We start from the raw sequence: 18,454 nt of genomic DNA, 5'->3' as shown, positions 1-18,454 counted from the left end.
TGAGTTATTTCAAATTAACATTGTTAGTTTAATTAACAAAATCATGAATAGTGATATCAAAAGTGGGGGAGGGAAGGAAGCACTTCTTTACAGAAGAATCTGGCTTAATAAATTTAGAAGGAATAATAGTATTAGAAATCACCATTTTCTGACATCCATTATAATAAATTCAAGCAAGTATATCAATGGTTCCTGAAATCACTGGATGAAGAGTTGTTAAAGAAGAAAATATACAGATTAATAATTACTACACAGATTATTTATGAATTACAAAGGGAAAATATTCCTTTATAATGGGGAGAGCTGGCAAACTAAACCTTAACTACGTTCAAATTTAAAAAAACCAATAATGAAACAACCTGATGTTATTGCTACCTGATGTGATACAACAAACAAACATCCACACTGTCCTCCTACCAAAAATGTTTAACCTAAATCTAATCTTGCGGAAACAATCAGATGAATCCAAAATGTAGGATATTTCATGTGACAACTGATATAGATTTCCCAAAAAATGTCAATGTTATTAAAAAAAAATCCAAAATGACTAAAGAGGTTTAACAACCAAATATATATGTGAATTTTGATAGGACTTTGTATTGGAAAAAATAGGTCTATAAGACATTTTGGGTACAATCACAGAAATGTAAATATGGGCTGTATATTAGATGATACTACAATATTGAATTAATGTTAACTTTTCCTAGGTTTGATGCTAGTGTTGGTTACAGAGAAGATTGTCCTTATTCTTTGGAATACTTCAGCATGGAAAGGAGAAATATCATGGTACCTATAAATTTCAAACACTTCAGTAAATGTGACTAAGTGAAGAGTATAAGGGTGCTAATTGTACTATTTTTTCAACCTTTCTGTATATCTGAAATTTTATAAAATAAAAAGGAAGAGAAGAAAAAATGAGTACGTAGGATGGTTTGAGGAAGGAATTGAATTGCTAACAGTTATTGAAGATTCCACCATTTTATTTTTACCATATAAAAATTATGCCACCTTATTAAAACAACTAAACCTGTCTGACCAAATTTTTACCTTCAACTGAGACTATGGAATGTAACAATGCTATACCAAAAGTGGTAGGCAAGTAAATAAGTCAAAGTCCAAGCAATAAATTTTAATAGATCTTAGCTGCTCTGGTAAGAAATTAAATATATTAATCTACACAAACATTTGCTGTGTGCTTGCTACATTTCAGCGAGAGGTACAGAGATCAGTAATAGTTCTGCCAGTTTACTGGGTAGGGTACCTGATCAACTTTTCAGAATATGAACAAGGTCTATCCATAAAATGTCTCAAAACTATCTGATGTATTTTATTGCTGCTGTTTAGAAAAACCCCCAAAATACTAAAGTAGTCAATGTTCTTATGTATATTCACACTCTAAACCTAGTATTCCATTACTGTTTTTGAAAAATGTTAGCTACTTTTCACATACTTCAAACATGGAGATGTCACGCAAGTAAATAATTTTTTAAAGGTCAGCTGAAGGATCTTTGACAAAAATAGTCACAAAATGTCTGAAAAATGAAATCACATTGGTAGTATCCTACCCTTTTTTACAATTCTAACTTATTTGGAAGGTGCTATTAAATACGCCTTAATAGGGTATCTTGGTGTTCTGGGATATTTGAACACTATTTATTTTTAAACTACTTGTCAGTTTAACATTTTACAAAATCAGCATTTTTTACTTACAAGTTGATTCCAGGCAATCTATTTCCTGGCACAAAACCATTGATTTTTTATAAACATATAAACAAACCTCTTCATCCTTAAAATAACTGAATACTAATATAAGGCTAATATACTTTTAAATTAAAAAAGGCAATGAAGTAGGTTAGCTACTAAAATGAATTATAGTTACCAATACATTTTTTACTAAAATAAATACTTATCTCTTCAGTGTGCTATAAAATAGATTTACTTTATTAAAAACTGTCAGAACCTAAAGGATACTAAACATAAATTTAGTTGATCTCTTTCAATTGTTGCAAATGTTCAAACACACATTTTACATACTTGTAATAAATGTGTCAGATAATCATGCAACTGAGGCACTATTAAGTGTCACATGTCAATATACTGGTTAATAAACCAAGTTACCTTAACCATCCTCTACCCCTTCCACTTGGCGAGTTGTAGAATATTTGGGTGTTTTCAATTTTTCACTGATTGTGGCAAGAGATATGTTTTATTTCTTATTGCCACAATTCCTAACATAGTGTTTTGCACATTCCATACATAATATGTTGCACATCACACATACTTTTATGCAATTTACCTTTCTATTCTCTTTGGGTTATTTCCTTAGGGGTGTTTTTCAAATAGATGGACAAAATATAAAAATGATTTCACTTCTATTTGCCCATCAGATTGTTCTCCAGAAAAATTCAATTAGCCATTAACAAAAGTATATTCATTTCACCATATTCTCCAAACATTGTGTTGTCATTTGTTTATTTTATGCTGTTAATTAGTTTTTGTGTGAGGATGTACATTTAGCTTTATAAAAATATTTCAATATAAACTATGTCCCTCTTATATTTTGTCAACAGGAATCTTTATAAGTTCATACTTTCATCATTCTTACTCTTCACATTTCAAGTCACCTTATCATACCAATTAAAATAGGTATCACAAATTTACTTAAATTTATTAAAGTGTATACTTACTATTCCAATATTAAAATGATTTCACTTGTATTTTCATACACTTCATGAAGATTAATAACTTGGGGACAAGACTTTGCCAATTCAAGCACAGCAATCTCGTGTAAAATCTCTGCTCGACAGTCCTGTCCTCTTCTTCTCTTTTTGAGAAATTTTGCAGCATATTCTTGGCCAGTAGATTTTGATATACATTGTCTAACCACAGCAAATTTTCCTCTGGGGGGAAAGTTGAGGATAATCAATTTTAACTTTTCCACAGAGAACAATGTTGGTATGCTACAGGTACTGTTATATATCCAACTTAAAGCCAATTCTTTCAAACATTCATGTCATTAGGAATTCATCTTTGTTCTCTAAACTGAATCAAACATCATACACACTTTTATAAAGTTTACAGTGCTATCACTTAAAAATGTAAATGGCGACTGTAATAACAGAGTAAGAAAGAATTATATTTATTCTTTACTATTAATATGACACAGTATCATTGCAGGGAGGTAATCTCATTTATGTACCAACTCTATGCCATATTCTTGATATAAATTATTGTGTTTAAGTATCACAACAATCCTGTATAGTAAATGCTATCCTGTTTTGTAGACCCCAGAGGAGATGTATAACTTGGTCAAGGAAAAGATTTAAACTTAGGTCTATTTCCAAAGCTGTGCCTTTCATAGGGCATTACATTAACTATCTAATCAAAATAGCTTTTCTTCAAAACTAAAATGAATACAAAAATGAGTATCTGACATTTAATTTTATTAATGTAAAAATTTTGACCTTCAACATGATTTTAACAAGTTTTGAAACTTTTTATCACAATTTGTCAGTTGCTTTACTAGTATACCACTTAGTAACACTCAGTAGTCTATGAAGTCTATAATATACCTAAAGTAAATGTGTCCTATGGAGAGTATTCAAAGACATTTCATGATCAACTAAGAAAATTAATGGTTATCAACAGCCATGTACGAATATGCTCATTAAGGCCATATTTACCATTTTAGGAATCAATATGTTTTTAGCTTTCTCCAACAGCAGTACTCAGCACCTCAGCCAAAATTTTAAAAGACACCAAAAATTAGGGTTTCTAGTGGAATATGTGTGTTTTATAAGTCTACAGTTGCCCAAAATTTACTTTCATAAAGGACTAAAGCTATTCTGAGTCAGACTATTTTGAGAAATAGAAACTATTCTATTGACTGCCTACCTAAAAAAATGTACACATGTCCTTAAATGTGTTACATACAATCCCAGATCTCAAAGCCTAACCATAAACCTTCTAAGCCTGAGTCTAGGGGACCCAAAATTAAGGACGTCTCTTCTAAGGTTCAAATTACTCTCTAGTTTCTGGTACTAACAGATCAGGTATAAATCAAGGATTTTCACAGAGTAACCTTTGTCCCACAACTCCTCTCACCCAAATTCTCCTCATGATATACTTCTAACACAGCCCATTATGTTCTCAGCAGAGTAAACAAAACTTGGTTGTTTAGGTATGGGGTGCTGGGGAAGGGGAGAATAAATCTCTTGACTGTAGTTTTACTTATTATTCCCAAGGGCCAAGAGGATGAAGATTCTACGCTTTATTTCCCAAATTTCCTCAAAATTGGTGCCAATAAAAAAGTACTGGAAGCCAACCTATAATTTGACTTTTTTTGCATATTAACTAAATAAATTTGTGTGTACAAATGTTAATTCTTTGAAAGCAGTTTTAAGATTTGAGAATGTTTAATTTCAACTACAAAATATTTTCTCACTGGTGTTTTATAAATTTTATACTGGATAAATTGAGTCACAGTAAGATTAAATAACTCATGAAAGGTCATACGTGGAATTGGAGTGCCAAGAATTAAACAGCAGAATGTGAATTCCTAACTTTTTGTCCTAACCACTACAAAGCAATTCTTCCTTTTAAAATAGTTTTTTTTTTTTTAAAGAAGCGCAACTCACTCGCTTCTGCCAATTCTTACTAAGATTTAGAAGCAAAAATTTGCCTAAAACAGAAAGGAAATTTGGGATTTTACAAAGAAATTCACCTTGTAAAATTTAAGAAAGCAAACTAGTTAGCCAAGAAAATTGTGTACCTGAAAAAAACAGTTTATCAATTGTGACAATTTGGTTTTGCTATACTTTTATTATAAGCCAGAATTCTCTCAGAAACAGAGAGCAAAATTAAATAATAACAGTTTTTATCTAATTGTTTCAGGTTATCACCAAGAGACTTTCTTCAACAAGTATGGTATTCATTAATCCAGAGCAAAGGTGACCAAATGACATTGGTAATCATTATTTGTCAATGTTTACCATCAAGTAAAAGCTATATGAGGGCAGGGACCATGTCTGTCCCAACTATTACAGTAATTATAAAATCTACACTTTGCTAACACCTAAGAGGAACTGAAATATCTGTTGAATGAATGCCATAATTATGTACTTTGCTATTGTCCATCCTGTACTGTATTTTTTAACATTTGAGATTCCAATACAGTTTTTATATATTTATATATATATTTATTCATATACTGTGAAATAAGGTAATATTTTTACCATAATTATCAGATGATTTAGGAAAAACACAGTATTTGTTTTCCATTTATAAATGTTGGTTGTAGTTTATAACTATCAAAAATAATCTTCAATATGTAATGTTCCTGTACCAAATTTAATAGAAACATTTAAGAAAACTTAAAGCCCTTAAAAATAACAATGAAGTCATACCCTAGATAGGCAAGGCTGACTAGATTTCCCAGCAGCAAAAAGGTCCAGGAGTTACCCTTCTGCATTCTAGAATACACAATAAAATGTGAAAGGAGAGGGGAGGGTAAGCCACAAAGGAAGCTGACGTTTATTTCTGAATCTGCCTCACCCTTCTAACCACAAGAAGTCCTATGAAACTCTGCCTCAGTTGGGGGAGGGGTGGAAAAAACATACCCAACATTTTAAAAAACAGGAACAATGCAAATTTTTTTATAATAGTCAAAAATGAACTGTTAGCTTTTACATATCTTCCTGAAGTTTGCTAAAGGAAAATAAATTCTTAAACATTAACACCTCAAAATTAATAAAAAACAGTTGATTTAGAAAGGTAACTTTCTGGTTCACAACATGCTAGAATTATAGGTTCATAAACTTCAAAATGTGTAATCCTCAAGAGAAACAAGATTATGATCCTAATTTCCATTTCACAAAAGTATAGGATATTAAAATTGGTAACAATATTGAAAGAACTTTCGGCAAGTTCTTGGCAGATGAAAAGTCATGATTTCTAATTTACCAAGGTCTATTAATTATATATATCAATATTTACCACATGACTTATTAGCCCATATCAATTTGAAGAAAGATATTACTTAGGTCTCTTTCATAAAGATACTAGAAAATGGGATATTAGCAATCGGAATTTGTTTGAATCAAATTCTATCATGAGTTTTTGATCTAAAACTTTAAAAAGTATACCTGATTCAACTTTATGATTGTTATTTATGATGGCACCTTATTTTTAAAATAATTTAGAATTATTAATATTTGTCCTCGTGAAAGTTTAAATTCTGCAAAACTCTCAAAAAAATATAAAACTTGTATTTTATTTAAAATGGTAGTACTAAATGGTCTCACGATATCGGGTCACTCCTTGGCCTTATAAGGAATTTACACCTTGGTTAAGCCAAAGCAGAATTTGTACATGATTTTACTTATAGAACACTCATTCTTTATGACACAGAGTTATACTATCAAATATGATTTCATTCTTTTTGTTTAATCCAGGAATGGAAAGATGGAGAATTTCCCTATTTCTTTTTTCAGCCCAGCACATCCTATGAATTTTAAAAAATATTTTATCTAACAAAAGCTTACATAGCACTGTACTAAACACTTTACAAATATTAAATAACTTAATCTTTATAACAGTCATATAAGACAGATACAATTATCTTCATCCCCAACACTTTTCAGATGAGGAAACTACAACACCAAGAGGTAGAGTAATTTAATTGAGGTCACACTGCTAGTAAATGGTGGAGTCCAGACTTGGACTCAGCAGTCTACTACGCTAAGCTGCCTCTTCCCATGAACAGCCTCAAATAAGAACCAAGACCTTCTATCAGGCACTCTGAAGCTAAGAGGGATGTGTAAGTTCACTAAACCCTCCAAAGATTTGATTTTTAAGTCAATTAAGACTAAATTCTACATAACACCAACAAAGATGATGACTTCTTTCTTAATTATTGTTAAATAATGATTCAAAGTGAGTTTAACAGAACTACAGAAACAGAAATCCAAATTTGAATTTAAACAGCATACACGTCAGAAAGTTTCTTTACCTTCCTAGCTCTTTAGATGTAAGTGTATAGAAATTATTAAAGTTTTCCATTTTCATTGGAGTTTGAGGAGTTGTAGTTATCAAGCCTGAAATACTTCGGCAATCAAATCTTCTTCTTGACATGTTAGATGACTTCCAGATATGCTTCTTTAGTCACTTATTTTTACCTATTTGAAAAAAGAGAAGAAAGAATATATAACAAATGTAATTTCAAAAAGATGTTATCTCAGGCAGGATGTGCAAAACACTATAAAGCTCCAAATATAGCTATAAGCTACAACTTAAAAAAAAAAAGATTTAAAGAACACATTCTACTCACAAGAAGGAAAAAACAAAAAGTACATAAAATAGTATCACCTCTACAGCATTTGAACAAAGTTACTGAAGTTACATTTCAGAGTAAAATTATTGTAAAAATTCTCCCAAATTCTTTAAAAAATAGTTGTGATAAAATTCTAATGCAAGCCATCACTTAGTTTTATTGGAAAACTTTCATTATTTAAAGTTATGACTTTCACGTAATTAGGTAATTTAACATAACAAGGTAATGATTATTCATTTTAAATTTAATTTCACATAGCCAAAGAAATTTGGTGGTGAATGCACATACTGTGAATTATATTATTGACATGTGAACAACTACAAGAAATGGAATTTGTTCCATGGATTGGCTGTGTTTCAATACTAAATTCAGAAACTCTCATAGGTCTTAGAGCCTGTCCTTTGGCAAAACCTAGCACAGAGCCTGCTATGTATGAAGAGCTCAATAATTTTGTTGGATATGTGACTGACCATACATAAAGCCTTATTCTGGAGTTCTAAGCTGTATCTGAAATTCATATTTATCTGTAACTTTGTGATATTTACATGCATTCAGTTTTAACATCAAAACTACTTACATATCAACTGAATTTATATAATAATAACAGCCTATACATTTCAAGACACTTCTGACTTATTGCTATGCCTACCTAAGACAAGATCAAGTATTATTCTTCTAGCACCCTCCTATAATAACCCCCTAGGTGTTTATTCCTTCTCTGCAACTTTTTTTCCCTTCCTGTATTTCCTACTTAACATCTACTGCTTGTGATCTTCTTAGGTTTAAATATTCTATTTAGCAAATAAGCGGTGTGATTAGAGTTCAATGTTTTCAGTTTCTGTATTTTTTCTTCTTGGTTTTTTTCTCACGTCAGTAAAATTGTTTTCTCTACATCCTTTGGTCTTCGGGGAAATAAAGCTATAACCAGTTTTGGGGTACATGTCTAAGGGTCTGAGGGTAGCAGTATAGCACTCTAAAATAACATTTGGACTAAAACACACTTGGGTCTGAATTCCATTTATCCACAATACCAGCTATGAGACCTTAATTAAATTAAACTTTGCTACTGTTATGCTGAATTGTGTCCTCCCCAAAATTCATATGTTGAAATCCTAACCCCCAATTCCCTCAGAATATGACTGCCTTTTTTAGATAGAGCCTTCAAAGATGTTATTAAGTCAAAGATGAGGTCATTAAGGTAGGCCCTAATCCAATATGACTGGTATCCTCCTAAGAAGAGGAGATTAGGACACAGACACACAGTGAGGAAAGAACATGGGAAGACACTGGGAGAAGACAGCCATCTACAAGCAAAGGAGAGAACCTGAGGAGAAATGAACCCTGCAGACACCTTGATCTCAGATTTCTAGCTTCCAGAATTGTGAGAAAATAAATTTCTGTTAAACCATCTAGTCTGTGGCAATACAGCTTTTTTTTTTAATGAAGTATTTAAAATGTTTGGGAAAGGATACAAATACCATAGAAAACATTTGCTCTTCCACATCTTATTGGTTGACCATATTTCCTTTAAATTAAAAATAAATAAAACATCATAAACATGGTCCTTTCTTTCCATTCCCAGTTTATGCTCCTACTAGCACTAGATGGGAGGGTTTATCACTACCTCGATGACAACTGACCCATTCAGACTTTTAATTTGGCTATTCTAAGTGTGATGAAGGTGAAGTAGAATTTTATCATGATTTACTTTTCATTTCAGTCCTTCAATTCTGCTACCTCTAAGTATGGATGATGATAGAATCACTTTTTCAGAGCTCGATCGATTTAAAAATTAAACTAGGCTGAACTCATGTAGAATGACATGATGAATGATTATATTATATATAATAATTCTGAGAGTAAAATATAAATGAAATAGAAGAAAAGCCTGGAAAACTACAGCAAAATATTAACAGTGGTTATTTTGAGTGGTGGGATTATGAGCAGTACTTATAATTTCCTGTGTTTAAGTTATCTATACTAAGAAGGCACTTTAATAATCAACAAAAATGTACACCTTTGTGTAAAAAAGATGGCTGTGACTCTCTCTACAAAACCTAGTTATTTCACTAATTTAATTAATTCTTTCTTTACGGAAAAAAAAAAAGATGGCTATGAATTTGTGACTAGACCTTAAATGCAGAAACTCACCCATCTACAACAGCAAAAGGTATCTATTTACAGGGTAAGGGTTTAGTCAGCCTGACGTTTAAGAGCCATTATGCCTCAGGTTTTTTAAGGCTTCAACATTTTCTCTGGATTCATATATTCACTATCCAAATCATAGGTCAGTTTTTATGCAGAGACCATATAAGCATTTAGGGTAAATTCTAAGTAAGAATTAATGTCCTTTTAAATATTGCATAGAAATATTCCAAATTCAGTTATAGTTATAATTCTATATAATAACAGTTTGTAACCTTAACATATACCTTTATTATCAGTATCATTTGTAAAAACCAGATTCGTCCTGGGACACCTCTAAAAATAATACAAAATGTGATATCTAAATACACTAAATTAAATCTAAATTAAGTTTGGCAGTGCCTATTATCAATATTTAGTTATATTAGGAAGAAAAAGGACTTAGATTTTTTTTAAAAAGGGAATTGAAATGAGTAATCAACTTGTTTAATAGTATTTCCTAATGTTGGACATTGCCTTGTGTTTGATTTTTTTTACCCTAAGAAATTCTATTACACTCACATGTCATTATAATGGATGAATATGCCCAGAGGTAACTGTATAACTATAGATGTAGCCGAGAACAGCGTAGCTGAAAACACTGTTGGGCAAACAGCAGTTTTTAAAATATATGTTACTACAAAAATCATTTTGGAATTATGATACATTTAACTCTAGTTCTGAATATGCTGGAACACAAGACTTATCTCAGAAAAAGAAAGAATACATTTCTGAAAATTGAACCCTAAGCTCATCTGCTTATTGCTATTATATACCTGTAACACAAACTGCTTTAGACATCCATACAGCATTTAAGTTCATTTTCCTTCCATTTCCTGCAATTAAACCAGTTGTCAGAGACTAGATATTTTTCCATTTCCTCTCCTTTGGCCAATTTTGCATATAGTAGAACATGAATGTCACCTTTGCCCACCAAACCCTCCACAAAAATCTGTTTGCCCTTCTTATAAAGTACATGAAAGTTATCAGCCAGCCCTCTGTCTCTCCTTCTTGCATCTTCTTAAATTCCCCACCAAATTCTCTTCAACTCCAACAAACAATCTCCAGACCTTTTCTTGTCTTCTACCATAATTCACAGACCTACAACTGATTCTAAATTACCAACATCTCATTCCATTTGAAATCTATTTCATAACATTTTATCAGGCTACACCAATATAAAAAAACCCATTTCTAAACAGGGTAGTCATAAAGTCTGGAAACACGGATAAAATTATTTTCTTATATATTGTAATGTAATGCCAACAGACCATTTATTTTGTATTTACCGCTCTTTATAAATGAGGTGGCCACTTGTTTTTATGTAATTACTTACTGCAGTTAAAAACATCACTATTTTAAGACCTACCAAAAATCTGAAATTCAGATATGTGTCCTATCCTATCAAGGATTGGTAAATCTAGACTTTCATGAAGTAAATTTGAAAGGCAATGGAAAGCAAAGTAAGCCAGAGATTGTTGAGAAGCAACTCCTCTTTTCTACGTAGGCATTTACTGCTACCAAGTTTTCTCTAGGAAACAGGCATTAGAGATTTATTTACCTGGCATCCGACAAAAGTAAAGGAAGAACTTTCTGTGGGTGTGGCAGAAGGATCCATTTTTCATTAGTCATTGATTAGAAGTAAAGGCATTGGTATAGGGCTGGGGATGATGACTTTCAATTTTAAGGAAGAGATTATATTCCTTATTTGTATTCTACTAACAGAATATTATTTTGTTTTTAGTTTGTTTTTTAAATATTGAACAGAAAGTACAATTCATGAGTTTACTCCTCTGAAAATCTCAATAGAAGTCGGCTAACTGACTTTAATCCAACCAGTCTAGTATACACTATCTAAGGCCTAAAGTGCCAGGCAACAACGCTAGGCCTGATTCTGTGCCAAGGCCTGATGCTGTCTCTTACCACCTTTAGAAAAAGAATCAAACCCAATAATTGCGAACCAAGATAAGATGTTGAAAAACGGAAATACAGCAGCAGGCCAACAAACACATGGTGCTTTTCATTCATCGGATGGAAAATTAGGTTTCTGTTGTAAAATAAATTATTGTTTACTTAACAGCACCACTGAAAGTACTGTTTATTCAGTAACTATTACAACGTAAAATGGAATCTGTTCCTTTAAGGATTAAAGAGGAAATTACCATCTCACTGTTAAAAATTTTCAATGTTTAAAATGTAACTATGCCCTCTTTTGGAGTAGTTGCAAAGGGTCTGGGATGAGCCAAAATATGTTGCATATAAATATTAAAAACAACTGACTAATTTACATGTTTAAAATGGCACTTAAGGCTGGGCACAGTGGCTCATGCCTGTAATCCCAGCACATTGGGAGGCTGAAGCAGGAGGATCACTTGAGGCCAGGAGTTCAATACCAGCCTAAGCAACAAAATTAGGCAGGCATAGTGGCCTGCACCTGTAGTCCCAGCTACTGGAGAGGCTGAGGCAAGAGGACTGCTTGAGCCCCAGAGTTTGAGGCTGCAGTGAGCTGTGATCAGGCCACTGCACTCCAGCCTGAGCCACAGAGTGATCCCTGTCTTTAAAAATAAACAAACAAAATGGCACTGAAATTTGAGATTAAATGTTACGGAAAAAAGATAACCAAAGAGAAAACTTTTCATAATGCATGCCTTGAAAATTGTAACATTAATCACAATATATTTAGATAAAAATATGTGCTTATAGCTTAATTTTTAAGAACATTTCTTAACTGAAATATTCAATGAGATATCCTTTGATAACAGTCTATCATAGAATATAAACTACAGTACTTAAAAACAAAATCATAGAATTTTGTCATCAATGTTATGGAAAGCAAAAGGAACTGAATACATTTGATGTTTTCCCATGCGTAAAGGTAGCATATAAATGACTGTTAGGCTGGGCGTGGTGGGTCACGCCTGTAATCCTAGCATTTTGGGAGGCCGAGGCGGGCGGATTGTTTGAGCTCAGGAGTTCGAGACCAGCCTGAGCAAGAGCGAGACCCTGTCTCTACTAAAAAAAATAGAAAGAAATTAGCTGGACAACTAAAAGTATATAGAAAAAATTAGCCGGGCATGGTGGTACATGCCTGTAGTCCCAGCTACTTGGGAGGCTGAGGCAGCAGGATTGCTTGAGCCCAGGAGTTTGAGGTTGCTGTGAGCTAGGCTGATGCCACGGCACTCTAGCCCGGGCAACAGAGTGAGTCTCTGTCTCAAAAATAAAATAAAATAAATAAATGACTGTTAATGTTTCTGACAAAATAAATTGCCCACAGAGTACAAAAGAACTTCTTAAGAAAAAAACAATCAATATCCTTCAAAAGTAGTAAGCCTAGAAGTACTATTCTTACCTGCCAATTTTACACACAGGAAATATGCACTACAATATACTATATACAAAATTTTAAGACAATTTAAGGATTAAGTGAAAGTGCTAGTAACTGATTTCCTTAATTTCTGGGTTTTAAATTGAGTCTCTAAGATTAAAACAGGTAAATTTTGATAAGGAAATTCTCCCATATAATTATCAAACAGCTTCAAAACAAAGCTTTTAAAATGTTTAAATGTTCAGTTAGCACCAGTAAAACAGTCAGTGCAAGCTTAAAAATAAAATTATTTGACTAGAAACATCTGTCATAAAATGTCTGCATCTTCTTAAATTTTGTTATTCATATGCTGACACAGTGATCAATTACTCAAGCCTCCACTTTCCTAAAAACTGATTGTCTTAACTAAATTGTAATTCACTATTCCACGATCCCAAGAAACACTGCAACCATTCTATTCACACACACAAAAGAATAGTTTTCAAATTATACAGAAATTTTACTTTTAAAACTTAAAACATGTTGCCATGTAAGCAAATATATTTTGCTTCAGTTTTAGATCCATATTTTAGAAAAATAACCTAAAATGTATAATGTATATCTCAAAAATAAAGCAGCTATTAATAACAACTCCAATTATTAAAATACTGGAAAATTTTTTTTCAATTAAGCATCTGCTCAGAGGAGGAGGACTGGGGGAAAAGAGAGTTCTAAAACTTTTTGCACTGTTTCTATGGACGAAACACATAATTCTGTGACCATGTGGTTTAATATTTAAAAAGCAAACATTTCAGAACTTGTTAGAAACTACTTCTAGACAGTTCACCATAAAACTATAAAACAGTGTATCAGTGAGAAAGTAGGTTTATTATATTTTCCTTCAATAAAATCGTGCTTCTGCGTTCAAAATGCAGGTTTCATACGCTCCACTTAACCAGTCATTTCTATACACTACACTGTCTCAAGGGCACACATTCTCCTAGACTTGAAACTTAAAGGGGCCAGACCATATCAAACATCCCTGCAAGGTTCAGCGTATCATCAGTACCACAGATGTAAACATTACGCAGGCAAAACAATCAGGGAATGGGACACAAAGCCCTAATGTGTTTAAATATTATTGAAATACAACCAGTATTGTGGATGGATTTTAAAAATGTATTTTTTCTTTTCTTTTTTTTTCCAATCTGCAAACTGATGTCAGAGTGTCTCTAGTCCAGGCTGATAGTTAGAACTAATACCAGCTACCAGCTGCCATAAAGTCTCTTTCAACTTTGTCTCTACTTACTCCTCTGAGAGGGGTGAGAGACAAATAAAGCGTTCTTCCCTGCGGTGAAACAAAGAGCCTGGGTAAACGTCAAAATCGTGGCCATCCTGTAGTCGTATAGTCTGAGGACGGGTCGCGTATGCTAAGTGGCTTATAGGGCATCAAAATAGAATCAGATCGCTGAAAATCACTGAAACAAACAGCTGCAACTCGCCTGTTCTCTGCTCACGGATTTTTAAAAAACTGTTCACAAACAGTAACTGAAAATGCCCCATTAGATGAGCACAAACTTTCTCCGGACGAAAGGCAGCTGTGAGTAGGACGTGTCCATGAGTCCAGATGCGAACGCGTCCGGGGCCCACGCCACAGCCGGGAACTCTGGAGGCAGACGAGGGTCCCATGTCGCCGCGACGTGGAAGGGGCCCTGCGTGGCGCGACCCGGGAGAGCCGAGCCGGCAGGCCGACAGCGCGCACACGCAGACACACAGACACGCTCCCCGGGTGCGAGGGGTGGTAGGAGGACCACTGGCCACCCCCGCGCCGAACCCGAGGGAACCGGAGAAGCAGGACTGCAGCCGGAATGTGGACAGGGGCCGGGAGCAGTCGGGCCACCTGAGGGGCGGCAGAGTCCGAGCCCACCTCCGCCAGGCGGGGGTCCAAGGGGACCCTCCTCGGGACCCCTCTTCCCCACGTTCGGGGGCTCTGCACCGGGATAAAGGAGTTGGTTCTGGCGCAGCCCGCAGCCCACCCGCCAATCCCGGCAGGACCGCGGACACGCGAGGCGCAGGACACTGACCGCTCCGGCCGCTGCGGGTTCTCTCGGGGCTGCCCCCTGCGAGGGGGCTCCTGTCCCGCCCCACGCCGGTGGCCGCGACAGGACTCGTTCTCTAGCTCCAGCCGGGTGAGGCGCCGGGTAGCTCCGAGCGTGGCAGGACTCACTTTTACTTTTCCGGACAAGGGCCGACAGTTGTGACCTAGCCCCCAGTGTGGTGACTCCCGTCTACGGCAGCAGAGAAGACGACCGAAGCTTACAGTTGAGGTTTGAAAACTGCAGCCGCGACTTGGGGCAGTGTCGTTCGCTAGATCCCACCCCCTGGGTCGGGAGGGCCAATCCGAGCCCGCGTGGAGGGTGGGTCTGTCACGGGGCGGGCGGGGCGGGGCGCCGGCCGGCGGCGCGTGCTGCGGGGCGGGGCCCAGCGGTGAGAGGGTGTGGCCCGCTGCGGAGCAGGTGGGGCGCTCGCGCAGCTGCCGCGGGGGACGCGTGAGGCGGCGCTACCGGGGCTGCGCTTGGGACTGGCAACTGTAACCGGGTGCACTCCTTCCCACCTTCAGAGTGGTCAGTCCACGAGGTGTGAACATCCGGAGACTGGAGCGAGGGAAGAAGCAAAATTCGTCTCTGTGCCTGACAAAGACCTGTTTTCTGACTCTTCCTGGTCACCTTCCCTGTGACCTGAACCAACCCCAGCAAGTGGAGAGCCTAGTTTGCTACAACGTGGCAGAGGTTCCTCGGAACATCACCATCACTTGGAGATTTAGGGAACCTGGACCCCTCTGCTAAAGTCCGCTTTAGGAAATAGTGTCCTTGTGAGGCGTTGACTAAAGGCAATGGAGGGAGAGTCAAAATAGGATGAATTTCCGATTTTGCATATATGGTGCTAAGGAAGAAGATGAAAGCCTGCAGCAACCTGCTCGGGATCTGTTACCCCTTGAAGACAATGAAAAATTTCAAAGCTCTGTGCAAGACACAATTGTTTTACATATATAATCCTAGATTACCTATACATACATATATAGGATTGCTGTGTGTGTATATATATATATATAATCCAGGATTGGTTGCACAGTATATATTTACAGTAACTGTAGAAAACTATTGGAAAAGATACTGGGAGTAGAATCGGCCTATTGCTTTCAAAAGACTTTAACAGAGGAAGTTGCTTGTTCTATCCCACTAAGCCAAGCAAATTTCCATCAGGTTGGCTGTTTTCTCTTCCCACTGTATTTTTCCCAAGGTAAATGCATAGACTACATCATAGCCATTTAACAAAGTCTGTTTGTCATTACTTAAACTAATGCCTCCTCCCAGTTTAGTGTGTCTATCTCTTAAGCCTTGTCAGGTGGAGAATCTTGCTTCCTCCTATCTAATGTCTTGTTGCTAACAATTCCTAACTAACTTCTAGAGAAGCCTAAAGTTAGGGTGGAAATAAAAAAAACTGTATGCTGAAATTGACTTTTTAGGTGTCTAAGAATCCATAAGCCAATGAGACTGTTCCTGTCTTTTCTTTCATGAACATAGGTATTGCACCCAGAGGTCTCAGCACCAGCACTGGAACCAGTAACCTCTTGGGGTCACAGGAGTACATCATTGAGCTGGTTTTGGGGGGATGTGTGTGTGTTTAACTCTGGACCTCCCTCAGTTTCAACATTTGATCAATCACCAGTTTTTAGCAGTCTTTTCACACTCAATCTGTCTTTCCCTCTGTCATTAATCCAGGCCCACATCGCTTCACACCTAGACACAAACTTTTCTTTCTCCATCACCACTTTAGAGCAGTCCTCTTGGTCACGCTCCCTCTGCTCCAACCAACCAGCCCCCTAGGGGTCTTTTCATGTCTTGCATTTTCCTGCTTCTGCCTTGGCTCCAGCTTTTCACCATCCTCTTCATCGGCACCTGTTCGTTAATTTCCAACTTTAAGAAGATTATTCTCTCCAGAGATCGTAACTCTTTACTGATTACTACTTTCTACTCCCAGTCCAATCAACTCTTTGCCCTATGTTCCTTGGCCCAGGAGTCATACTTGTTCCATGTGCTTCTTTTATGACCCTAAATAGGTTGTTAACCCTTGTGCCTAATGTCAGACTCATCAACTAGGATTTATCACACTCTCCCAAGGACATTCAACTATACTTCCTTGGTCTCAGGCATGATGGTTCAAGTAACAAGGAATTCCTAGTGCTGAGGAGGAAACTGTACCACCTGTGGCCCTGTGGGAAAAGTCAGGAGTCAACACATCCCTCCATTCCACCTTATTGGCCTAAACTCATTCATAACCATGTCAAAGATATATGTTCTTACTCTTATTTTCTTGAGGAGGAAATCCCTGTGTGACCTGATGGTCATTCTGTGGTCATTGCCTCTGACTACACAGTTCATTAAGCTGACAGTCCTTGAATGCTACATACTGACCAGGGATAGTGATTGTTATGGGCTGAATTTGGTCCTCCCCCAATACATATGTTGAAGTCCTAACCTCCAGTGCCTCAGAGTATGACAGTATTTGGAGATAGGGCCTTTACAGAGGTAATTAAGGTAGAATGAGATAATATGGGCTGGCCCTGATCCAACATGACTAGTGTCCTGATAAGAAGAGGAGTTTAGGACATGGACAGTATAGACTGAGGGACAACCATGTGAGGACACAGCAAGGAAGTGGCTATCTGCAAAGCAAGCAGAGAGGCCTCAGAAGAAACTAAACCTGCTGACACTTTGATCTAGGGCTTCTAGCCTGCAACTGTGGGACAATCGATTTCTGCTGCTTAAGCCACCCACTCTGTGGTGTTTGTTATGGTAGCCTGAGAAAACTACTGCAGCGGTCCTCCCTGATCACTGCAGGTTAGTCATCACACCCTGAGTAGGGCTGGCCATCCTCCCTTGTCACTCCAAGTGAATCACCACACGTGACTAGAGTTGGTGATCCTTTCTGATCATGCCACGATAGCCACTACATTCTGTCCTGGTAAGATGATCTTCCCCAGCCACACCAAATCAGTCACCAGATACTGACCGCATACTGAGCAGAGAAGTTAATTCTCCCTGATCTCATGTTTACTCCCTACAGATGCAGAGAAGAAGGCTTCAAACTCAAAACTCCTGCCACTGACACACCCTCCTTCTGAAGAAAGACTTACCAGTTATTTTTTCTGTCAAGATCATACAGTTCAATCCATGTCGAAAGAGCCAAACAAGCAGTATTCTCTACCTACAACTGAGTAAACCAGAAACCTGTGGTCGGGCTAAAGGTAGCCAGGCACAAATAAGTTCAACAGCTTTGGGAACGTGGCTCAAATCTCCACCCAACAGGAGGACTCATGTTGAATGGAGACAGGCTCCTCCAAACAGATCTCTGGAGGTAGGAGTGCTGGGTGTACTCGGACGGAGATGTCACAGTGCGTTTATCCATGGTGCCTACTGCACATCCCAGTTTTGGAAGCATTGAGACCAGAAAGGCTCTAGGAGTGCTTATATCCCCTGGCTCTCTTGAAGCAAATCCTGTTAGCAAAAGTAATTGGGGCAAGTCTTTCCTGAAGAGAGTAATGACTCAGGCTGGTACAAGTGTCTTCCTCAAAG

The 18,454-nt window shown here is 36.7% G+C and overlaps 1 protein-coding gene across 1 annotated transcript in view; it reads right to left on the bottom strand.

Annotated features, from left to right (window-relative positions):
* STK17B (serine/threonine kinase 17b) overlaps positions 1 to 15,194 on the bottom strand; it is a 32,715-nt gene extending 17,521 nt beyond the window's left edge. Inside the window, exons 1-3 of the mRNA XM_012641643.1 lie at positions 14,903 to 15,194; positions 7,010 to 7,175; positions 2,688 to 2,900 (exon numbers count right to left, since the gene is read on the bottom strand). Of these exons, the coding sequence (XP_012497097.1) occupies positions 2,688 to 2,900; positions 7,010 to 7,131 (335 nt within the window). The 5' untranslated portion in view covers positions 7,132 to 7,175; positions 14,903 to 15,194. The remainder of the gene's footprint in view (positions 1 to 2,687; positions 2,901 to 7,009; positions 7,176 to 14,902) is intronic.
* Between the last annotated feature and the right edge of the window lie 3,260 nt (positions 15,195 to 18,454).

This window comes from Propithecus coquereli, unplaced genomic scaffold, assembly GCF_000956105.1.
Source record: "Propithecus coquereli isolate 6110/MARCELLA unplaced genomic scaffold, Pcoq_1.0 Scaffold167, whole genome shotgun sequence".
Lineage (NCBI taxonomy): Eukaryota > Metazoa > Chordata > Mammalia > Primates > Indriidae > Propithecus > Propithecus coquereli.
The sequence above is the reverse complement of the archived record's forward strand: the minus strand, read 5'-3'. Positions and strand labels throughout refer to the sequence as shown.